The sequence below is a fragment of the Oncorhynchus gorbuscha genome, unplaced genomic scaffold (genome assembly GCF_021184085.1).
Source record: "Oncorhynchus gorbuscha isolate QuinsamMale2020 ecotype Even-year unplaced genomic scaffold, OgorEven_v1.0 Un_scaffold_1418, whole genome shotgun sequence".
Lineage (NCBI taxonomy): Eukaryota > Metazoa > Chordata > Actinopteri > Salmoniformes > Salmonidae > Oncorhynchus > Oncorhynchus gorbuscha.
This window is the reverse complement of record NW_025746203.1, coordinates 18,776-45,000: the sequence shown is the minus strand read 5'-3', so window position 1 is coordinate 45,000 and position 26,225 is coordinate 18,776. Positions and strand designations below refer to the sequence as shown.

Genomic DNA, 26,225 nt, shown 5'->3' with positions numbered 1-26,225 from the left:
ACAGACAGACAGACAGACAGACAGACAGACAGACAGACAGACAGACAGACAGACAGACAGACAGACAGACAGACAGACAGACAGACAGACAGACAGAGAAGGACAGACAGACAGACAGAGAAGGACAGACAGAGAAGGACAGACAGAGAGAGAGAGAGCTGAGGACAGACAGACAGACAGACAGACAGACAGACAGATCTGACAGACAGCAGACTTAGACAGACAGACAGACAGACAGACAGACAGACAGACAGACAGACAGACAGACAGACAGACAGACAGACAGACAGACAGACAGACAGACTCAGACAGACAGACAGACAGACTCACTGACAGACAGACAGACAGACAGACAGATAAAGGAAGATAGTCACAAGGATGAATTGATGTTAAGTGGTAGAGAGAGAAACAGAGGCATTTTCGTCAGTCGAATGCATCATAATCTTATCGGTTGACTTGATTAAACATCTGGCCATGAGGCGTAGCGAGGAAAATGTTTCCAGCAGTTCGACACGTTTGACCGGGAGTGAAGATTTAGCAAATTGTATAACTCATTTCTCTCTACACATGTTTTTAAATGTTTGCAGTGTTTCATGTGATTATCTGAGTTCGAGTGACTAACAAAATCAACGAGGGGCTCCGCGGTCAGTAATTCATCCAGTGAGTGACTGTCAGTGAGTGACTGTCAGTGAGTGACTGTCAGTGAGTGACATAATGACATTATGAGGAAAACTGCTGGTGGCTAGACCGTTGATTTTGTTAGTCCACTCAGATAATCACATGAAACACTGAGTGGTGCAGCGGTCTATCACTACAGATCCTTGTTCGATCCCAGGCTGTATCACAGCGGTCTAAGCACTGCATCTCAGTAATTATCGTCACTGATCCTGGTTTGATTCCAGGCTGTATCACAACCGCTGTGATTGGGAGTCCCATAGTCTGTCTGTCTGCGTCTCACCTCTGGTGTCACTGAGAAAGAATGACTGTCTGTAACTGAAGACAGAGTTAAACACTTATCCGCAGAGTAGAGCAGGTTGTTTAGAGATAAACACTTATCCCCAAAGTAGAGCAGGTCGTTTAGAGATAAACACTTATCCCCAAAGTAGAGCAGGTCTCTAAGAGATAAACACTTATCCCCAAAGTAGAGCATGTCTCTTAGAGATAAACACTCATCCCCAAAGTAGAGCATGTCATTTAGAGATAAACACTTATCCCCAAAGTAGAGCATGTCTCTTAGAGATGTCTGTCTGTCTGTCTGTCTGTCTGTCTGTCTGTCTGTCTGTCTGTCTGTCTGTCTGTCTGTCTGTCTGTCTGTCTGTCTGTCTGTCTGTCTGTCTGTCTGTCTGTCTGTCTGTCTGTCTGTCTGTCTGTCTGTCTGTCTGTCTGTCTGTCTGTCTGTCTGTCTGTCTGTCTGTCTGTCTGTCTGTCTGTCTGTCTGTCTGTCTGTCCTCTACCTCCCCCCCTCTCTCTCTCTCTGTGTCTGCACTCCAGCTTGTTCTTAGTTTAACTTATGCAGAGGAGGATGATGTGCGTAGGTAGAGGGGCGGGTCCTGATTACACACATACACACACATACACACACACACACACACCTCAGAGTCATGAAGCCGGAGGAAGCTGCCAGTCAAGCCACACCCCAGCCAAGGACACTCAGTGGTGACCATGGCAACCACTGTTGCTCCAGATTTAGAGAGAGAGAGAGAGAGAGAGAGAGAGAGAGAGAGAGAGAGAGAGAGAGAGAGAGAGAGAGAGAGAGAGAGAGAGAGAGAGAGAGAGAGAATTGAGAAAGGGAGAGAGAGAATGAGATAGAGGAGGAGGAGGCGGAGAGGTGCTGGTCTAGGTTCAGTATGGTAGAAGAGAGGTGCTGGTCTAGGTTCAGTATGGAAGAAGAGAGGTGGTGGTCTAGGTTCAGTATGGAAGAAGAGAGGTGGTGGTCTAGGTTCAGTATGGAAGAAGAGAGGTGCTGGTCTAGGTTCAGTATGGAAGAAGAGAGGTGCTGGTCTAGGTTCAGTATGGAAGAAGAGAGGTGCTAGTCTAGGTTCAGTATGGAAGAAGAGAGGTGCTAGTCTAGGTTCAGTATGGAAGAAGAGAGGTGCTAGTCTAGGTTCAGTATGGAAGAAGTGAGGTGGTGGTCTAGGTTCAGTATGGAAGAAGAGAGGTGCTGGTCTAGGTTCAGTATGGAAGAAGAGAGGTGGTGGTCTAGGTTCAGTATGGAAGAAGAGAGGTGCTAGTCTAGGTTCAGTATGGTAGAAGAGAGGTGCTGGTCTAGGTTCAGTATGGAAGAAGAGAGGTGCTGGTCTAGGTTCAGTATGGTAGAAGAGAGGTGCTGGTCTAGGTTCAGTATGGAAGAAGAGAGGTGCTGGTCTAGGTTCAGTATGGAAGAAGAGAGGTGCTGGTCTAGGTTCAGTATGGAAGAAGAAAGTTGTCTGTGATCTATTTGAATATGGAAACCTTTGAGGTGCTGGTCTAGGTTCAGTTTGGAAGAAGTTTTGGGTTGCTAGTTTTGGTTCAGTTTGGGTTGAAGAGTTTTGGGTTGCTGGTCGGTTTATGGGTTGAGAGGTGGTTGGTCTAGAGGCGTTTTGGGTTGCTAGATGTTTTGAAGCTAGACGTTTTGGGTTGCTAGACGTTTTGGGTTGCTAGACGTTCACGTTATGCTGCTACCCATCTTCATCGACCAACCTCAGTCCTTTTAGTTTTTTTGGGCTTAAGTAACCTTTTCTATCTTATGAAACCATAACAAAGGTGTGGTCTAACATATCACCAGCCTGGCCTCAAAAACTACATGTCCCTGCTGTATCCCTGCATGCCAGCCCGGCCTCAAAACTACATGTCCCTGCTGTATCCCTGCATGCCAGCCCGGCCTCAAAAACTACATGTCCCTGCTGTATCCCTGCAAGCCAGCCCGGCCTCAAAAACTAAACGTCCCTGCTGTTCCCTGCATGCCAGCCCGGCCTCAAAACTAGATGTCCCTGCTGTATCCCTGCATGCCAGCCCGGCCTCAAAACAAACGTCCCTGCTGTATCCCTGCATGCCAGCCCGGCCTCAAAAACTACATGTCCCTGCTGTATCCCTGCATGCCACCCCGGCCTCAAAAACTACATGTCCCTGCTGTATCCCTGCATGCCAGCCCGGCCTCAAAAACTAAACGTCCCTGCTGCTTCCCTACATGCCAGCTAAAAAACATCTAGCAACCCAAAACGTCTAGCAACCCAAAACGTCTAGCAACCCAAAACGTCTAGCAACGCAAAACATCTAGCAACCCAAAAACGTCTAGCAACCCAAAACGTCTAGCAACCCAAAATGTCAGCCCGCCTCAAAAACTAGCAACCCAAAAATGCTGTAACCCAAAACGCATGCAAACCAAAACGGCCTCAAAACATCTAGCAACCCCTGCTGCAACCCAAAACGCCAGCAACCCAAAACGTCAGCAACCCAAAACGTCTAGCAACCCAAAAACGCCAACCCAAAACGCCTCAAAAACTAGCAACCCAAAACATCTAGCAACCCAAAACATCTAGCAACCCAAAACGTCTAGCAACCCAAAACGTCTACCAACCCAAAACGTCTAGCAACACAAAACGTCTAGCAACCCAAAACGTCTAGCAACCCAAAACGTCTAGCAACCCAAAACATCTAGCAACCCAAAACGTCTAGCAACCCAAAACGTCTAGCAACCCAAAACGTCTAGCAACACAAAACGTCTAGCAACCCAAAACGTCTAGCAACCCAAAACGTCTAGCAAACCAAAAGTTGCGTATTCCAATCGCATCACGGACAACTTTAATTGTAATTTGACTCTTATTTTATCATTGGATTACGGGCATCCCCAAATTAATACTGCACATGTCATATACGAAACGTAACATATAGTAATTTGGGCTTCACAGATTTACGTGTACTATGTTACATTTACCTCTGAGTCCAGGTTGTACATGCCTGTAAGACTTCACACAGCACAGCACCGCACCCACGCACACACAGGGAGATGTGAGTTAGCTGGTGATGTCATTTCATATGTTGAGCTGCTAACTAGGACAGTCCCTTCCCTCAGTGGGAACAGTTAACTCACACACACTGTCACGTCTTACTGAGTGAGTCAAATGTCTAAACACATGTTTTCACTATGGGGTATTGTCACTATGGGGTATTGTCACTATGGGGTATTGTCACTATGGGGTATTGTCATTATGGGGTATTGTCATTATGGGGTATTGTCATTATGGGGTATTGTCACTATGGGGTATTGTCATTATGGGGTATTGTCACTATGGGGTATTGTCATTATGGGATGGGGTACTGTCACTATGGGGTATTGTCATTATGGGGTATTGTCATTATGGGGTATTGTCATTATGGGGTATTGTCATTATGGGGTATTGTCATTATGGGGTATTGTCACTATGGGTTATTGTCATTATGGGGTATTGTCACTATGGGTTATTGTCATTATGGGGTATTGTCATTATGGGGTATTGTCACTATGGGTTATTGTCACTATGGGTTATTGTCACTAAAGGGTATTGTCATTATGGGGTATTGTCATTATGGGATATTGTCATTATGGGATATTGTCATTATGGGATATTGTCATTATGGGATGAGGTATTGTCATTATGGGGTATTGTCATTATGAGGTATTGTCACTATGGGGTATTGTCATTATGGGATGGGGTACTGTCACTATGGGGTATTGTGTGTGAGACGGGTGAGAGAGAAAACACATCTACTTTGAATTCAGGCTGTAACACAACACAATGTTGAATAAGTCAAAAGGGGTATCAATACTCTCTGAAGGCCACCGTACATCACAGTAGAGATCAAGTTCACGGCAGGGTAGCCTAGTGGTTAGAGTGGAGGGGCGGCAGGGTAGCCTAGTGGTTAGAGTGGAGGGGCGGCAGGGTAGCCTAGTGGTTAGAGTGGAGGGGCGGCAGGGTAGACTAGTGGTTAGAGTGGAGGGACGGCAGGGTAGCCTAATGGTTAGAGTGGAGGGCCGGCAGGGTAGCCTAATGGTTAGAGCGTTGGATTAGTAACCGGAAGGTTGCAAGTTCAAACCCCCTGAGCTGACAAGGTACAAACCTGTCGTTCTGCCCCTGAACAAGGCAGCTAACCCACTGTTCCTAGGCCGTCATTGAAAATAAGAATTTGTTCTTAACTGACTTGCCTGGTTAAATAAAGATAAAAAATAAATACAAATAAAATAAAAAAGTTCACAACGACCTTCAGTGTATTTCACACAGAGTTGGGAGTTCCCTCATAAAGCCATCGCTGGGATGCTTCGGGAAACATGGTTAGGGTCCAGGCTGCAGCAGACCTATTAGCATTTGTGCTAACAACAACAGCAGAGAAGTATTAGCATCCATGCTAACCAAACAGCAGAGAAGTATTAGCATCCACGCTAATACAACAACAGCAGAGAAGTATTAGCATCCATGCTAACACGACAGCAGAAAAGTACCTATAGGCCTATTGGTATCTATGCTAAAACTAGCATCCGTGCTAATGTAATACCAGAGAAATACTGTAGACCTATTGCTATCTATGCTAAAACTAGCATCCATGCTAATGTAATAACAGAGAAATACTGTAGACCTTATGGTATCTATGCTAAAACTAGCATCCGTGCTAATGTAATAACAGAGAAATACTGTAGACCTATTGGTATCTATGCTAAAACTAGCATCCATGCTAATGCAACAGTGCAAAAAGCGCTACCCTACTGTATTGTGCATAGATATAATGCAAACAGCCAGCAAAGACAGAACTACAGCCAGTTCGAACACAGGCCTCAAAAAACATCTCTCAATTAATCTCCGAAGAACAACAACCACTTGGCATCACGTGTCGATAAACATCTTGTATCCTTCAATGGCCGCATTAAAAGGTTTACAACAGTAAGAGTCACCAGCCGACACAGAATAGAGACAGCTGAGGATATAACTACATTATTCATTACCACTCTCTCTCTCTCTCCTATCTTTTTCTTTAACTCTCTCTCATTCCTTATTTTCCTCTCTCTCTCTCTCTCTCTCTCTCTCTCTCTCTCTCTCTCTCTCTCTCTCTCTCTCTCTCTCTCTCTCTCTCTCTCTCTCTCTCTCTCTCTCTCTCTCTCTCTCTCTCTTTCTCTCTCTCTCTCTGTCTCTCTCTCTCTGTCTCTGTCTCTGTCTCTGTCTCAGCTCTGATGAAAAAGTGATGTCTGATCAAAGAGAGAGAGGGATGATGAAGATGGATTGAAGCCAGAATGAGACAAGGCTCCTCCTCTTCATCTGCCAGCTAGCCTGTTCTGTCCGCCTGTGTTTCCTCACCAAATACAGCGTCTTGCTTTCTGACTTTAATGAGTTAATGGTCGTCGTGACATGAACTGTTCCCTGAAATGACGTCCGTCTGCATCCCGTCCTGGTTCTGTTCGTTGAGGTGACAGACAACGATTCGGGCCAGGAAAGGCCGTCAGAAGGAGACTTAAGATAAGAAAATATGACATTTTCCTACAGGACATTTCTTTTCTTTTTCCTGCTACTGCCGATCTCTGTTTCACTTGTTTTCAACCTACAGGGCTACCGCATCACAATGTCTATGTAGGTGGAAGAGACATGGACCGGAGAGCTACTGCCGATCTCTGTTTCACTTGTTTTCAACCTACAGGGCTACCGCATCACAATGTCTATGTAGGTGGAAGAGACATGGACCGAAGAGCTACTGTCGTAACCTCACAGTAACCACTGAGACTACTCCAAGGCAGGAAACAGAGGAGGTGTACCTTCCTGTAGGAAACATCTATAGGAGACATGAAACAGAGGGGACCTTCCTGTAGGAAACATCTATAGGAAACAGGAAACAGAGGGGACCTTCCTGTAGGAAACATCTATAGGAAACAGGAAACAGAGGGGACCTTCCTGTAGGTAAAAGCTTCAGGAAACAGGAAACAGAGGGGACCTTACTGTAGGAAACATCTCTAGGGAACAGGAAACAAAGGAGGAGACCTTACTGAAGGAAACATCTCTAGGAAACAGGAAACAGAGGAGACCTTACTGTAGAAAACATCTCTAGGAAACAGGAAACAGAGGAGGAGACCTGACTGAAGGAAACATCTCTAGGACACAGGAAACAGAGGAGGAGACCTTACTGAAGGAAACATCTCTAGGACATAGGAAACAGAGGAGGAGACCTTACTGAAGGAAACATTTCTAGGACATAGGAAACAGAGTAGGGCACCTGACAGTAGGAAACATCTCTAGGAAACAGGACACAGAGGAGGAGACCTGACTGAAGGAAACATCTCTAGGAAACAGGAAACAGAGGAGGAGACCTGACTGAAGGAAACATCTCTAGGAAACAGGAGACAGAGGAAGAGACCTGACTGAAGGAAACATCTCTAGGAAACAGGAGACAGAGGAGGACACCTTACTGAAGGAAACATCTCTAGGACATAGGAAACAGAGGAGGAGACCTGACTGAAGGAAACATCTCTAGGACATAGGAAACAGAGGAGGGCACCTGACTGTCGGTAAAACCTGTAATGTTCTCTGTCTCTGACATGGACGAGGACATCTAGTTTAGCATTGGACTAAACAGCAGGAAGATGAAACATATTGAGTGTGATCATATTCTGCCCTGCTACTAACCAGGGACAGCAATTACTGGACTGAAACAAAAATGTACCCTAACCCTGATACTATGTCCTACCCAGTCCTCCCTAACCCTGATACTATGTCCCACCCAGTCCTCCCTAACCCTGATACTATGTCCCCACCCAGTCCTCCCTAACCCTGATACTATGTCCCACCCAGTCCTCCCTAACCCTGATACTATGTCCCACCCAGTCCTCCCTAACCCTGATACTATGTCCCCATCCAGTCCTCCCTAACCCTGATACTATGTCCCCACCCAGTCCTCCCTAACCCTGATACTATGTCCTACCCAGTCCTCCCTAACCCTGATACTATGTCCCCACCCAGTCCTCCCTAACCCTGATACTATGTCCCCACCCAGTCCTCCCTAACCCTGATACTATGTCCTCCCCACCCAGTCCTCCCTAACCCTGATACTATGTCCTACCCACCCAGTCCTCCCTAACCCTGATACTATGTCCTACCCACCCAGTCCTCCCTAACCCTGATACTATGTCCCACCCAGTCCTCCCTAACCCTGATACTATGTCCCCACCCAGTCCTCCCTAACCCTGATACTATGTCCCCACCCAGTCCTCCCTAACCCTGATACTATGTCCCACCCAGTCCTCCCTAACCCTGATACTATGTCCCCACCCACCCAGTCCTCCCTAACACTGATACTATGTCCCCACCCACCCAGTCCTCCCTAACCCTGATACTATGTCCCCACCCAGTCCTCCCTAACACTGATACTATGTCCCCACCCACCCAGTCCTCCCTAACACTGATACTATGTCCCCACCCACCCAGTCCTCCCTAACCCTGATACTATGTCCCCACCCAGTCCTCCCTAACCCTGATACTATGTCCTACCCAGTCCTCCCTAACCCTGATACTATGTCCCCACCTACCCAGTCCTCCCTAACCCTAATACTATGTCCTACCCAGTCCTCCCTAACCCTGATACTATGTCCTACCCAGTCCTCCCTAACCCTAATACTATGTCCCCACCCACCCAGTCCTCCCTAACCCTGATACTATGTCCCACCCAGTCCTCCCTAACCCTGATACTATGTCCTACCCAGTCCACCCTAACCCTGATACTATGTCCTACCCAGTCCTCCCTAACCCTGATACTATGTCCTACCCAGTCCTCCCTAACCCTGATACTATGTCCTACCCAGTCCTCCCTAACCCTGATACTATGTCCCCACCCAGTCCTCCCTAACCCTGATACTATGTCCCACCCAGTCCTCCCTAACCCTGATACTATGTCCCACCCAGTCCTCCCTAACCCTGATACTATGTCCACACCCAGTCCTCCCTAACCCCGATACTATGTCCTACCCAGTCCTCCCTAACCCTGATACTATGTCCTACCCAGTCCACCCTAACCCTGATACTATGTCCTACCCAGTCCTCCCTAACCCTGATACTATGTCCACACCCAGTCCTCCCTAAACCTGATACTATGTCCCACCCAGTCCTCCCTAACCCTGATACTATGTCCCCACCCAGTCCTCCCTAACCCTGATACTATGTCCCCACCCAGTCCTCCCTAACCCTAATACTATGTCCCCACCTACCCAGTCCTCCCTAACCCTGATACTATGACCCCACCCACCCAGTCCTCCCTAACCCTGATACTATGTCCCACCCAGTCCTCCCTAACCCTGATACTATGTCCCCACCCACCCAGTCCTCCCTAACCCTGATACTATGTCCCCACCCACCCAGTCCTCCCTAACCCTGATACTATGTCCCACCCAGTCCTCCCTAACCCTGATGCTATGTCCCCACCCAGTCCTCCCTAACCCTGATACTATGTCCCCACCCAGTCCTCCCTAACCCTAATACTATGTCCTACCCAGTCCTCCCTAACCCTGATACTATGTCCCCACCCAGTCCTCCCTAACCCTGATACTATGTCCTACCCAGTCTTCCCTAACCCTGATACTATGTCCCCACCCAGTCCTCCCTAACCCTGATACTATGTCCCACTCAGTCCTCCCTAACCCCGATACTATGTCCACACCCAGTCCTCCCTAACCCCGATACTATGTCCTACCCAGTCCTCCCTAACCCTGATACTATGTCCTACCCAGTCCTCCCTAACCCTGATACTATGTCCTACCCAGTCCTCCCTAACCCTGATACTATGTCCCCACCCAGTCCTCCCTAACCCTGATACTATGTCCTACCCAGTCCTCCCTAACCCTGATACTATGTCCTACCCAGTCCTCCCTAACCCTGATACTATGTCCTACCCAGTCCTCCCTAACCCTGATACTATGTCCCCACCCAGTCCTCCCTAACCCTGATACTATGTCCTACCCAGTCCTCCCTAACCCTGATACTATGTCCTACCCAGTCCTCCCTAACCCTGATACTATGTCCCCACCCACCCAGTCCTCCCTAACCCTGATACTATGTCCCCACCTACCCAGTCCTCCCTAACCCTGATACTATGTCCCCACCCAGTCCTCCCTAACCCTGATACTATGTCCCCACCCAGTCCTCCCTAACCCTGATACTATGTCCTACCCAGTCCTCCCTAACCCTGATACTATGTCCTACCCAGTCCTCCCTAACCCTGATACTATGTCCCCACCCAGTCCTCCCTAACCCTGATACTATGTCCCCACCCAGTCCTCCCTAACCCTGATACTATGTCCTACCCAGTCCTCCCTAACCCTGATACTATGTCCCCACCCAGTCCTCCCTAACCCTGATACTATGTCCCCACCCAGTCCTCCCTAACCCTGATACTATGTCCCCACCCAGTCCTCCCTAACCCTGATACTATGTCCTACCCACCCAGTCCTCCCTAACCCTGATACTATGTCCTACCCACCCAGTCCTCCCTAACCCTGATACTATGTCCTACCCAGTCCTCCCTAACCCTGATACTATGTCCCACCCAGTCCTCCCTAACCCTGATACTATGTCCCCACCCAGTCCTCCCTAACCCTGATACTATGTCCCACCCAGTCCTCCCTAACCCTGATACTATGTCCCCACCCACCCAGTCCTCCCTAACACTGATACTATGTCCCCACCCACCCAGTCCTCCCTAACCCTGATACTATGTCCCCACCCAGTCCTCCCTAACACTGATACTATGTCCCCACCCACCCAGTCCTCCCTAACACTGATACTATGTCCCCACCCACCCAGTCCTCCCTAACCCTGATACTATGTCCCCACCCAGTCCTCCCTAACCCTGATACTATGTCCTACCCAGTCCTCCCTAACCCTGATACTATGTCCCCACCTACCCAGTCCTCCCTAACCCTAATACTATGTCCTACCCAGTCCTCCCTAACCCTGATACTATGTCCTACCCAGTCCTCCCTAACCCTAATACTATGTCCCCACCCACCCAGTCCTCCCTAACCCTGATACTATGTCCCACCCAGTCCTCCCTAACCCTGATACTATGTCCTACCCAGTCCACCCTAACCCTGATACTATGTCCTACCCAGTCCTCCCTAACCCTGATACTATGTCCTACCCAGTCCTCCCTAACCCTGATACTATGTCCTACCCAGTCCTCCCTAACCCTGATACTATGTCCCCACCCAGTCCTCCCTAACCCTGATACTATGTCCCACCCAGTCCTCCCTAACCCTGATACTATGTCCCACCCAGTCCTCCCTAACCCTGATACTATGTCCACACCCAGTCCTCCCTAACCCCGATACTATGTCCTACCCAGTCCTCCCTAACCCTGATACTATGTCCTACCCAGTCCACCCTAACCCTGATACTATGTCCTACCCAGTCCTCCCTAACCCTGATACTATGTCCACACCCAGTCCTCCCTAACCCTGATACTATGTCCCACCCAGTCCTCCCTAACCCTGATACTATGTCCCCACCCAGTCCTCCCTAACCCTGATACTATGTCCCCACCCAGTCCTCCCTAACCCTAATACTATGTCCCCACCTACCCAGTCCTCCCTAACCCTGATACTATGACCCCACCCACCCAGTCCTCCCTAACCCTGATACTATGTCCCACCCAGTCCTCCCTAACCCTGATACTATGTCCCCACCCACCCAGTCCTCCCTAACCCTGATACTATGTCCCCACCCACCCAGTCCTCCCTAACCCTGATACTATGTCCCACCCAGTCCTCCCTAACCCTGATGCTATGTCCCCACCCAGTCCTCCCTAACCCTGATACTATGTCCCCACCCAGTCCTCCCTAACCCTAATACTATGTCCTACCCAGTCCTCCCTAACCCTGATACTATGTCCCCACCCAGTCCTCCCTAACCCTGATACTATGTCCTACCCAGTCTTCCCTAACCCTGATACTATGTCCCCACCCAGTCCTCCCTAACCCTGATACTATGTCCCACCCAGTCCTCCCTAACCCCGATACTATGTCCACACCCAGTCCTCCCTAACCCCGATACTATGTCCTACCCAGTCCTCCCTAACCCTGATACTATGTCCTACCCAGTCCTCCCTAACCCTGATACTATGTCCTACCCAGTCCTCCCAAACCCTGATACTATGTCCCCACCCAGTCCTCCCTAACCCTGATACTATGTCCTACCCAGTCCTCCCTAACCCTGATACTATGTCCTACCCAGTCCTCCCTAACCCTGATACTATGTCCTACCCAGTCCTCCCTAACCCTGATACTATGTCCCCACCCAGTCCTCCCTAACCCTGATACTATGTCCTACCCAGTCCTCCCTAACCCTGATACTATGTCCTACCCAGTCCTCCCTAACCCTGATACTATGTCCCCACCCACCCAGTCCTCCCTAACCCTGATACTATGTCCCCACCTACCCAGTCCTCCCTAACCCTGATACTATGTCCCCACCCAGTCCTCCCTAACCCTGATACTATGTCCCCACCCAGTCCTCCCTAACCCTGATACTATGTCCTACCCAGTCCTCCCTAACCCTGATACTATGTCCTACCCAGTCCTCCCTAACCCTGATACTATGTCCCCACCCAGTCCTCCCTAACCCTGATACTATGTCCCCACCCAGTCCTCCCTAACCCTGATACTATGTCCTACCCAGTCCTCCCTAACCCTGATACTATGTCCCCACCCAGTCCTCCCTAACCCTGATACTATGTCCCACCCAGTCCTCCCTAACCCTGATACTATGTCCCCACCCAGTCCTCCCTAACCCTGATACTATGTCCTACCCAGTCCAGTCCTCCCTAACCCTGATACTATGTCCCCACCCAGTCCTCCCTAACCCTGATACTATGTCCTACCCAGTCCTCCCTAACCCTGATACTATGTCCTATCCAGTCCTCCCTAACCCTGATACTATGTCCTACCCAGTCCTCCCTAACCCTGATACTATGTCCCCACCCAGTCCTCCCTAACCCTGATACTATGTCCTACCCAGTCCTCCCTAACCCTGATACTATGTCCCCACCCAGTCCTCCCTAACCCTGATACTATGTCCTACCCAGTCCTCCCTAACCCTGATACTATGTCCTACCCAGTCCTCCCTAACCCTGATACTATGTCCTACCCAGTCCTCCCTAACCCTGATACTATGTCCCCACCCAGTCCTCCCTAACCCTGATACTATGTCCTACCCAGTCCTCCCTAACCCTGATACTATGTCCTACCCAGTCCTCCCTAACCCTGATACTATGTCCTACCCAGTCCTCCCTAACCCTGATACTATGTCCCCACCCAGTCCTCCCTAACCCTGATACTATGTCCCCACCCAGTCCTCCCTAACCCTGATACTATGTCCCCACCCAGTCCTCCCTAACCCTGATACTATGTCCCCACCCAGTCTTCCCTAACCCTGATACTATGTCCCCACCCAGTCCTCCCTAACCCTGATACTATGTCCTACCCAGTCCTCCCTAACCCTGATACTATGTCCCCACCCACCCAGTCCTCCCTAACCCTGATACTATGTCCTACCCAGTCCTCCCTAACCCTGATACTATGTCCTACCCAGTCCTCCCTAACCCTGATACTATGTCCCCACCTACCCAGTCCTCCCTAACCCTGATACTATGTCCCCACCCAGTCCTCCCTAACCCTGATACTATGTCCCCACCCACCCAGTCCTCCCTAACCCTGATACTATGTCCCCACCCAGTCCTCCCTAACCCTGATACTATGTCCCCACCTACCCAGTCCTCCCTAACCCTGATACTATGTCCCCACCTACCCAGTCCTCCCTAACCCTGATACTATGTCCCCACCTACCCAGTCCTCCCTAACCCTGATACCATGTCCCCACCTACCCAGTCCTCCCTAACCCTGATACTATGTCCTACCCAGTCCTCCCTAACCCTGATACTATGTCCACACCCAGTCCTCCCTAACCCTAATACTATGTCCCCACCCACCCAGTCCTCCCTAACCCTGATACTATGTCCCCACCCACCCAGTCCTCCCTAACCCTGATACTATGTCCCCACCTACCCAGTCCTCCCTAACCCTGATACTATGTCCCCACCCACCCAGTCCTCCCTAACCCTGATACTATGTCCCACCCAGTCCACCCTAACCCTGATACTATGTCCCCACCCACCCAGTCCTCCCTAACCCTGATACTATGTCCCACCCAGTCCTCCCTAACCCTGATACTATGTCCTACCCAGTCCTCCCTAACCCTGATACTATGTCCCCACCCAGTCCTCCCTAACCCTGATACTATGTCCCCACCCAGTCCTCCCTAACCCTAATACTATGTCCCCACCCAGTCCTCCCTAACCCTGGTACTATGTCCTACCCAGTCCTCCCTAACCCTGATACTATGTCCCCACCCAGTCCTCCCTAACCCTGATACTATGTCCCCACCCAGTCCAGTCCTCCCTAACCCTGATACTATGTCCCCACCCAGTCCTCCCTAACCCTGATACTATGTCCCCACCCAGTCCTCCCTAACCCTGATACTATGTCCCCACCTACCCAGTCCTCCCTAACCCTGATACTATGTCCTACCCAGTCCTCCCTAACCCTGATACTATGTCCCCACCCAGTCCTCCCTAACCCTGATACTATGTCCTACCCAGTCCTCCCTAACCCTGATACTATGTCCCCACCTACCCAGTCCTCCCTAACCCTGATACTACGTCCCCACCCACCCAGTCCTCCCTAACCCTGATACTACGTCCCCACCCACCCAGTCCTCCCTAACCCTGATACTATGTCCCCACCCAGTCCTCCCTAACCCTGATACTATGTCCTACCCAGTCCTCCCTAACCCTGATACTATGTCCCACCCAGTCCTCCTTAACCCTGATACTATGTCTCACCCAGTCCTCCCTAACCCTGATACTATGTCCCACCCAGTCCTCCTTAACCCTGATACTATGTCTCACCCAGTCCTCCCTAACCCTGATACTATGTCCCACCCAGTCCTCCTTAACCCTGATACTATGTCCTACCCAGTCCTCCCTAACCCTGATACTATGTCCTACCCAGTCCTCCCTAACCCTGATACTATGTCCTACCCAGTCCTCCCTAACCCTGATACTATGTCCTACCCAGTCCTCCCTAACCCTGATACTATGTCCCACCCAGTCCTCCCTAACCCTAATACTATGTCCCACCCAGTCCTCCTTAACCCTGATACTATGTCCCCACCCACCCAGTCCTCCCTAACCCTGATACTATGTCCCCACCCACCCAGTCCTCCCTAACCCTGATACTATGTCCTACCCAGTCCTCCCTAACCCTGATACTATGTCCTACCCAGTCCTCCCTAACCCTGATACTATGTCCTACCCAGTCCTCCCTAACCCTGATACTATGTCCTACCCAGTCCTCCCTAACCCTGATACTATGTCCCACCCAGTCCTCCCTAACCCTAATACTATGTCCCACCCAGTCCTCCTTAACCCTGATACTATGTCCCCACCCACCCAGTCCTCCCTAACCCTGATACTATGTCCCCACCCACCCAGTCCTCCCTAACCCTGATACTATGTCCTACCCAGTCCTCCCTAACCCTGATACTATGTCCTACCCAGTCCTCCCTAACCCTGATACTATGTCCCACCCAGCCCTCCCTAACCCTGATACTATGTCCTACCCAGTCCTCCCTAACCCTGATACTATGTCCCACCCAGTCCTCCCTAACCCTGATACTATGTCCCACCCAGTCCTCCCTAACCCTGATACTATGTCCCCACCCACCCAGTCCTCCCTAACCCTGATACTATGTCCCCACCCAGTCCTCCCTAACCCTGATACTATGTCCTACCCAGTCCTCCCTAACCCTGATACTATGTCCCCACCTACCCAGTCCTCCCTAACCCTGATACTATGTCCCCACCCACCCAGTCCTCCCTAACCCTGATACTATGTCCCCACCCACCCAGTCCTCCTTAACCCTGATACTATGTCCCCACCCACCCAGTCCTCCCTAACTCTGATACTATGTCCCCACCCACCCAGTCCTCCTTAACCCTGATACTATGTCCCCACCCACCCAGTCCTCCCTAACCCTGATACTATGTCCCCACCCACCCAGTCCTCCCTAACCCTGATACTATGTCCTACCCAGTCCTCCCTAACCCTGATACTATGTCCTACCCAGTCCTCCCTAACCCTGATACTATGTCCCACCCAGTCCTCCCTAACCCTGATACTATGTCCTACCCAGTCCTCCCTAACCCTGATACTATGTCCCACCCAGTCCTCCCTAACCCTGATACTATGTCCCACCCAGTCCTCCCTAACCCTGATACTATGTCCCCACCCACCCAGTCCTCCCTAACCCTGATACTATGTCCCCACCCAGTCCTCCCTAACCCTGATACTATGTCCTACCCAGTCCTCCCTAACCCTGATACTATGTCCCCACCTACCCAGTCCTCCCTAACCCTGATACTATGTCCCCACCCACCCAGTCCTCCCTAACCCTGATACTATGTCCCCACCCACCCAGTCCTCCCTAACCCTGATACTATGTCCCCACCCAGTCCTCCCTAACCCTGATACTATGTCTCACCCAGTCCTCCCTAACCCTGATACTATGTCCACACCCAGTCCTCCCTAACCCTAATACTATGTCCCCACCCACCCAGTCCTCCCTAACCCTGATACTATGTCCCCACCTACCCAGTCCTCCCTAACCCTGATACTATGTCCCCACCCACCCAGTCCTCCCTAACCCTGATACTATGTCCCACCCAGTCCACCCTAACCCTGATACTATGTCCCCACCCACCCAGTCCTCCCTAACCCTGATACTATGTCCTACCCAGTCCTCCCTAACCCTAATACTATGTCCCCACCCAGTCCTCCCTAACCCTGATACTATGTCCCACCCAGTCCTTCCTAACCCTGATACTATGTCCCCACCCAGTCCTCCCTAACCCTGATACTATGTAATAATAATAATAATAATAAATAATAATAAATGCCATTTAGCCGACGCTTTTATCCAAAGCGACTTACAGTCACTATGTCCCCACCCAGTCCTCCCTAACCCTAATACTATGTCCCCACCTACCCAGTCCTCCCTAACCCTGATACTATGTCCCCACCCAGTCCTCCCTAACCCTGATACTATGTCCCCACCCAGTCCTCCCTAACCCTGATACTATGTCCCCACCCACCCAGTCCTCCCTAACCCTGATACTATGTCCCCACCCAGTCCTCCCTAACCCTGATACTATGTCCCCACCCACCCAGTCCTCCCTAACCCTGATACTATGTCCCACCCAGTCCTCCCTAACCCTGATACTATGTCCCCACCCAGTCCTCCCTAACCCTGATACTATGTCCCCACCCACCCAGTCCTCCCTAACCCTGATACAATGTCCTACCCAGTCCAGTCCTCCCTAACCCTGATACTATGTCCTACCCAGTCCTCCCTAACCCTGATACTCTGTCCTACCCAGTCCTCCCTAACCCTGATACTCTGTCCTACCCAGTCCAGTCCTCCCTAACCCTGATACTATGTCCTACCCAGTCCTCCCTAACCCTGATACTATGTCCCCACCCAGTCCAGTCCTCCCTAACCCTGATACTATGTCCTACCCAGTCCTCCCTAACCCTGATACTATGTCCCCACCCAGTCCAGTCCTCCCTAACCCTGATACTATGTCCTACCCAGTCCTCCCTAACCCTGATACTATGTCCCCACCCAGTCCAGTCCTCCCTAACCCTGATACTATGTCCCACCCAGTCCTCCCTAACCCTGATACTATGTCCCCACCCACCCAGTCCTCCCTAACCCTGATACTATGTCCTACCCAGTCCTCCCTAACCCTGATACTATGTCCCACCCAGTCCTCCCTAACCCTGATACTATGTCCCCATCCAGTCCTCCCTAACCCTGATACTATGTCCTACCCAGTCCTCCCTAACCCTGATACTATGTCCTACCCAGTCCTCCCTAACCCTGATACTATGTCCCACCCAGTCCTCCCTAACCCTGATACTATGTCCTACCCAGTCCTCCCTAACCCTGATACTATGTCCCACCCAGTCCTCCCTAACCCTGATACTATGTCCTATCCAGTCCTCCCTAACCCTGATACTATGTCCCACCCAGTCCTCCCTAACCCTAATACTATGTCCTACCCAGTCCTCCCTAACCCTGATACTATGACCCCACCCAGTCCTCCCTAACCCTGATACTATGTCCCACCCAGTCCTCCCTAACCCTGATACTATGTCCTACCCAGTCCTCCCTAACCCTGATACTATGTCCACACCCAGTCCTCCCTAACCCTGATACTATGTCCCACCCAGTCCAGTCCTCCCTAACCCTGATACTATGTCCAACCCAGTCCTATCTAACCCAGTCCAGTCCTACCCAGCCCAGTCCTATCTAATCCAGTCCAGTCCTATCTAACCCAGCCCAGTCCTACCTCACCCAGCCCTGCCTAACCCAGTCCAGTCCTACCTAACCCAGCCGTACCTAACCCAGTCCTATCTAACCCAGTCCTACCTAACCCAGCCCTGTCTAACCCAGCCGTACCTAACCCAGCCCAGTCCTGTCTAACCCAGCCCTGCCTAACCCAGTCCAGTCCTATCTAACCCAGTCCTACCCAGCCCAGTCCTACCTAACCCAGCCCGGTTCTGGTCTTACCTTCCAGCAGATCTCTGGCCAGCCCAGGCTCCGCCCCAGTGGACCTGACGAAGTCCGACAGGACGGCGTCCATGTCCAGAGTCATGTGATCATGTGGATGGGCTGCCCAGGCCGCTACGGTCACCTTAGTGGACGCCAGCCTTCACACTGTCATCTGGGAACACGAGGACACACACATACACACACATACACAGACACACACACACACACACACACAGACACACACACACAGACACACACATACACACACACACAGACATAGACGCACACACACACAGACACACACACACACACACACACACACACACACACACACACACACACACACACACACACACACACACACACACACACACACACACAGACGCACACACACACACAGACATAGACGCACACACACACAGACACACACACACAGACACACACAGACACACACACACACACAGACACACACACGCACACAGACACACACGCACACACAACCAGTTTGATGAGTCCATACTTGTAGCTTTGCGAAGGCAGTGTGAACTAACCAGAGTGTCACAACAGTAGCCTGTCATATTCCAGGGGACATCACACTGCGCCTCGGAGAAAAAGGTGGACTTGAACGTGTGTGTGTGTACAGCTGCACGTGCCTCCACATAGTCTGTGTGTGTGTGTGTGTGTGTGTGTGTGTGTGTGTGTGTGTGTGTGTGTGTGTGTGTGTGTGTGTGTGTGTGTGTGTGTGTGTGTGTGTGTGTGTGTGTGTGTGTGTGTGTGTGTGTGTGTGTGTGTGTGTGTGTGTGTGTGTGTGTGTGTGTGTGTGTGTGTGTGTGTGTGTGTGTGTGTCTGTGTGTGTGTGCGTCTATGTCTGTGTGTGTGTGTATGTGTGTGTCTGTGTGTGTGTGTCTGTGTGTGTGTGTGTGTGTGTGTCTGTGTATGTGTGTGTATGTATGTGTGTGGAAAATGATTAACAGCAGAAACTATGAATGATTAACATGATTACCTTCAGTCTACTGTCTACCTCATCATAATGACCCTGGTTCTGGAAGTTACCTTCAGTCTACTGTCTACCTCATCATAATGACCCTGGTTCAGGAAGTTACCTTCAGTCTACTGTCTACCTCATCATAATGACCCTGGTTCTGGAAGTTACCTTCAGTCTACTGTCTACCTCATCATAATGACCCTGGTTCTGGAAGTTACCTTCAGTCTACTGTCTACCTCATCATAATGACCCTGGTTCTGGAAGTTACCTTCAGTCTACTGTCTACCTCATCATAATGACCCTGGTTCTGGAAGTTAACTTCAGTCTACTGTCTACCTCATGATAATGACCCTGGTTCTGGAAGTGCATATTCAGTCTACTGTCGACCTCATTATAATGACCCTGGTTCTGGAAGTAACCTTCAGTCTACTGTCTACCTCATTATAATGACCCTGGTTCTGGAAGTAACCTTCAGTCTACTGTCTATCTCATTATAATGACCCTGGTTCTGGAAGTAACCTTCAGTCTACTGTCTACCTCATCATAATGACCCTGGTTCTGGAAGTAACCTTCAGTCTACTGTCTACCTCATCATAATGACCCTGGTTCTGGAAGTTACCTTCAGTCTACTGTCTACCTCATCATAATGACCCTGGTTCTGGAAGTTACCTTCAGTCTACTGTCTACCTCATCATAATGACCCTGGTTCTGGAAGTTACCTTCAGTCTACTGTCTACCTCATCATAATGACCCTGGTTCTGGAAGTTAACTTCAGTCTACTGTCTACCTCATGATAATGACCCTGGTTCTGGAAGTGCATATTCAGTCTACTGTCGACCTCATTATAATGACCCTGGTTCTGGAAGTAACCTTCAGTCTACTGTCTACCTCATTATAATGACCCTGGTTCTGGAAGTAACCTTCAGTCTACTGTCTACCTCATTATAATGACCCTGGTTCTGGAAGTAACCTTCAGTCTACTGTCTACCTCATCATAATGACCCTGGTTCTGGAAGTAACCTTCAGTCTACTGTCTACCTCATCATAATGACCCTGGTTCTGGAAGTTACCTTTCAGTCTACTGTCGACCTCATCATAATGACCCTGGTTCAGGAAGTTACCTTCAGTCTACTGTCTACCTCATCATAATGACCCTGGTTCTGGAAGTTACCTTCAGTCTACTGTCTACCTCATCATAATGACCCTGGTTCTGGAAGTTACCTTCAGTCTACTGTCTACCTCATCATAATGACCCTGGTTCAGGAAGTTACCTTCAGTCTACTGTCTACCTCATCATAATGACCCTGGTTCTGGAAGTTACCTTCAGTCTACTGTCTACCTCATCATAATGACCCTGGTTCTGGAAGTTACCTTCAGTCTACTGTCTACCTCATCATAATGACCCTGGTTCTGGAAGTTACCTTCAGTCTACTGTCTACCTCATCATAATGACCCTGGTTCTGGAAGTTAACTTCAGTCTACTGTCTACCTCATGATAATGACCCTGGTTCTGGAAGTGCATATTCAGTCTACTGTCGACCTCATTATAATGACCCTGGTTCTGGAAGTAACCTTCAGTCTACTGTCTACCTCATTATAATGACCCTGGTTCTGGAAGTAACCTTCAGTCTACTGTCTATCTCATTATAATGACCCTGGTTCTGGAAGTAACCTTCAGTCTACTGTCTACCTCATCATAATGACCCTGGTTCTGGAAGTAACCTTCAGTCTACTGTCTACCTCATCATAATGACCCTGGTTCTGGAAGTTACCTTCAGTCTACTGTCTACCTCATCATAATGACCCTGGTTCTGGAAGTTACCTTCAGTCTACTGTCTACCTCATCATAATGACCCTGGTTCTGGAAGTTACCTTCAGTCTACTGTCTACCTCATCATAATGACCCTGGTTCTGGAAGTTAACTTCAGTCTACTGTCTACCTCATGATAATGACCCTGGTTCTGGAAGTGCATATTCAGTCTACTGTCGACCTCATTATAATGACCCTGGTTCTGGAAGTAACCTTCAGTCTACTGTCTACCTCATTATAATGACCCTGGTTCTGGAAGTAACCTTCAGTCTACTGTCTACCTCATTATAATGACCCTGGTTCTGGAAGTAACCTTCAGTCTACTGTCTACCTCATCATAATGACCCTGGTTCTGGAAGTAACCTTCAGTCTACTGTCTACCTCATCATAATGACCCTGGTTCTGGAAGTTACCTTCAGTCTACTGTCGACCTCATCATAATGACCCTGGTTCAGGAAGTTACCTTCAGTCTACTGTCTACCTCATCATAATGACCCTGGTTCTGGAAGTTACCTTCAGTCTACTGTCTACCTCATCATAATGACCCTGGTTCTGGAAGTTACCTTCAGTCTACTGTCTACCTCATCATAATGACCCTGGTTCTGGAAGTTACCTTCAGTCTACTGTCTACCTCATCATAATGACCCTGGTTCTGGAAGTTAACTTCAGTCTACTGTCTACCTCATGATAATGACCCTGGTTCTGGAAGTGCATATTCAGTCTACTGTCGACCTCATTATAATGACCCTGGTTCTGGAAGTAACCTTCAGTCTACTGTCTACCTCATTATAATGACCCTGGTTCTGGAAGTAACCTTCAGTCTACTGTCTACCTCATTATAATGACCCTGGTTCTGGAAGTAACCTTCAGTCTACTGTCTACCTCATCATAATGACCCTGGTTCTGGAAGTAACCTTCAGTCTACTGTCTACCTCATCATAATGACCCTGGTTCTGGAAGTTAACTTCAGTCTACTGTCTACCTCATCATAATGACCCTGGTTCTGGAAGTTAACTTCAGTCTACTGTCTACCTCATGATAATGACCCTGGTTCTGGAAGTGCATATTCAGTCTACTGTCGACCTCATTATAATGACCCTGGTTCTGGAAGTAACCTTCAGTCTACTGTCTACCTCATTATAATGACCCTGGTTCTGGAAGTAACCTTCAGTCTACTGTCTACCTCATTATAATGACCCTGGTTCTGGAAGTAACCTTCAGTCTACTGTCTACCTCATCATAATGACCCTGGTTCTGGAAGTTAACTTCAGTCTACTGTCTACCTCATCATAATGACCCTGGTTCTGGAAGTTAACTTCAGTCTACTGTCTACCTCATCATAATGACCCTGGTTCTGGAAGTAACCTTCAGTCTACTGTCGACCTCATCATATTCAGGGAAGGAGGTGTGTATTTTATCCATTAGCCAAGAACTGTTAATCTGCTCCTGTTTCTATACTATACTATACTATACTGTTTCTATACTACTCTCTACTGTCAGACCAAACCCCTATATTTACCCTCTACTATATCTACGGTCAGACCAAACCTCTATATTTACCCCTCTACTATATCTACTATCAGACCAAACCCCTATATTTACCCCTCTACTATATCTACTGTCAGACCAAACCTCTATATTTACCCTCTACTATATCTACTGTCAGACCAATCCTCTATATTTACCCTCTACTATATCTACTGTCAGACCAAACCTCTATATTTACCCCTCTACTATATCTACTGTCAGACCAAACCCCTATATTTACCCCTCTACTATATCTACTGTCAGACCAAACCTCTACCCCTCTACTATATCTACTGTCAGACCAAACCTCTATATTTACCCTCTACTATATCTACTGTCAGACCAAACCCCTACCCCTCTACTATATCTACTGTCAGACCAAACCCCTATATTTACCCTCTACTATATCTACTGTCAGACCAAACCCCTATATTTACCCCTCTACTATATCTACTGTCAGACCAAACCCCTACCCCTCTACTATATCTACTGTCAGACCAAACCCCTATATTTACCCTCTACTATATCTACTGTCAGACCAAACCCCTATATTTACCCCTCTACTATATCTACAGTCAGACCAAACCTCTACCCCTCTACTATATCTACTGTCAGACCAAACCTCTATATTTACCCTCTACTATATCTACTGTCAGACCAAACCCCTACCCCTCTACTATATCTACTGTCAGACCAATCCCCTACCCATCTACTATATCTACTGTCAGACCAAACCTCTATATTTACCCCTCTACTATATCTACTGTCAGACCAAACCCCTATATTTACCCCTCTACTATATCTACAGTCAGACCAAACCTCTACCCCTCTACTATATCTACTGTCAGACCAAACCTCTATATTTACCCTCTACTATATCTACTGTCAGACCAAACCCCTACCCCTCTACTATATCTACTGTCAGACCAATCCCCTACCCCTCTACTATATCTACTGTCAGACCAAACCTCTATATTTACCCCTCTACTATATCTACTGTCAGACCAAACCTCTATATTTACCCCTCTACTATATCTACTGTCAGACCAAACCTCTATATTTACCCCTCTACTATATCTACTGTCAGACCAAACCCCTATATTTACCCCTCTACTATATCTACTGTCAGACCAATCCCCTACCCCTCTACTATATCTACTGTCAGACCAAACCTCTATATTTACCCCTCTACTTTCTCTCTCTCTCTCTCTCTCTCTCTCTCTCTCTCTCTCTCTCTCTCTCTCTCTCTCTCTCTCTCTCTCTCTCTCTCTCTCTCTCTCTCTCTCTCTCTCTCTCTCTCTCTCTCTCTCTCTCTCTCTCTCTCTCTCTCTCTCTCTCTCTCTCTCTCTCTCTCTCTCTCTCTCTCTCTCTCTCTCTCTCTCTCTCTCTCTCTCTCTCTCTCTCTCTCTCTCTTTCTCCCAGTCTCTCTCTCTCTCTCTCCCAGTCTCTCTCTCTCTTTCTCCCAGTCTCTCTCTCTCTTTCTCCCAGTCTCTCTCTCTCTCTCTCCCAACTCACTCCAGATAAAATACTCCAACTGTCTAACAACACAACATCCACCAGACAGACCTCTGTGAAGTTAATAACAAGCCCAATGAGAGAGATGTTTTTGAGATGGGTTTTTTTGTCTTTCAAAAACAAGAACATTTCTATAGTGACCCAACACTTTAACAGTAGTGTAAATTCTTTCCAAATACCACCTGAATTCAAGAACGACCCTCCTATAAAAACACATTTGACTGAACAATGAAAATGTAAGATGGACTCCAAAGAAAATTATATATTTCAGGGATAGGTGGAATATAGCCTCATCATTACATGAAAAATAACTTCTGCAGTACAGATTATAGCAGTAGTTAAAGTAGTAGAAGAAGAAGCAGTAGAAGAAGCAGTAGAAGAAGAAGCAGTAGAAGAAGAAGAAGCAGTAAAAGAAGAAGCAGTAGAAGAAGAAGAAGCAGTAAAAGAAGAAGAAGCAGTAGAAGATGAAGAAGAAGCAGTAGAGGAAGAAGAAGAAGCAGTAGAAGAAGAAGAAGCAGTAGAAGAATATGAAGCAGTAGAAGAAGAAGAAGAAGCAGTAGAAGAAGAAGAAGCAGCAGTAGAAGAAGAAGAAGCAGCAGTAGAAGAAGAAGAAGCAGCAGTAGAAGAAGAAGAAGCAGTAGAAGAAGAAGAAGCAGCAGTAGAAGAAGAAGCAGTAGAAGAACAAGAAGCAGTATAAGCAGCAGTAGAAGAAGAAGAAGCAGTAGAAGAAGAAGAAGCAGCAGTAGAAGAAGAAGCAGTAGAAGAAGAAGAAGCAGTATAAGCAGCAGTAGAAGAAGAAGAAGCAGTAGAAGAAGAAGAAGCAGTAGAAGCAGCAGTAGAAGAAGAAGAAGCAGTAGAAGAAGAAGAAGCAGCAGTAGAAGAAGAAGCAGTAGAAGAAGAAGAAGCAGTAGAAGAAGCAGCAGTAGAAGAAGAAGAAGCAGTAGAAGCAGCAGTAGAAGAAGAAGCAGTAGAAGCAGCAGTAGAAGAAGAAGAAGCAGTAGAAGCAGCAGTAGAAGAAGAAGAAGCAGTAGAAGCAGCAGTAGAAGAAGAAGAAGCAGTAGAAGCAGCAGTAGAAGAAGAAGAAGCAGTAGAAGCAGCAGTAGAAGAAGAAGAAGCAGTAGAAGAAGCAGCAGTAGAAGAAGAAGAAGCAGTAGAAGAAGCAGCAGTAGAAGAAGAAGAAGCAGTAGAAGCAGCAGTAGAAGAAGAAGAAGCAGTAGAAGCAGCAGTAGAAGAAGAAGAAGCAGTAGAAGCAGCAGTAGAAGAAGAAGAAGCAGTAGAAGCAGCAGTAGAAGAAGCAGCAGTAGAAGAAGAAGCAGTAGAAGAAGAAGCAGTAGAAGAAGCAGTAGAAGAAGAAGAAGCAGTAGAAGAGGTCAGACTTACTTCTATCTGATCACAGTGGGGTTGTTAGATGCCCTTTCTGAGGCATGCTTGTGTCTGGCATCACACACAACGGCTCTACTCTTTAATCCATCGTTTCACCGGCAGACATGATGGAGGGAACACCGGTTACTGAGAGAAAGAGAGAAGAACAACACCTTAGAACATTGACCTTCTCATTGGACACCAGAGATGTAATTTCATGAATGTCAGTCAATCATTTAAGTCACTGAGCAGACACTCTTATCCAGAGAGACCAACAGTAATTAGTGAGTCCATACATTTTGTGACTGGTCCTCCGTGGGAATCCAACCCACAACACTGGTGTTGCAAGCACCACACTCTACCACCTGAGCCATAT

The 26,225-nt window shown here is 48.6% G+C and overlaps 1 protein-coding gene across 1 annotated transcript in view; it reads right to left on the bottom strand.

The window, feature by feature from the left end:
• LOC124022778 (OTU domain-containing protein 7A-like) overlaps positions 1 to 25,997 on the bottom strand; it is a 90,280-nt gene extending 64,283 nt beyond the window's left edge. The window contains exons 1-2 of the mRNA XM_046337464.1: positions 25,868 to 25,997; positions 18,669 to 18,822 (exon numbers count right to left, since the gene is read on the bottom strand). Of these exons, the coding sequence (XP_046193420.1) occupies positions 18,669 to 18,753 (85 nt within the window). The 5' untranslated portion in view covers positions 18,754 to 18,822; positions 25,868 to 25,997. The remainder of the gene's footprint in view (positions 1 to 18,668; positions 18,823 to 25,867) is intronic.
• Positions 25,998 to 26,225: the final 228 nt, after the last annotated feature.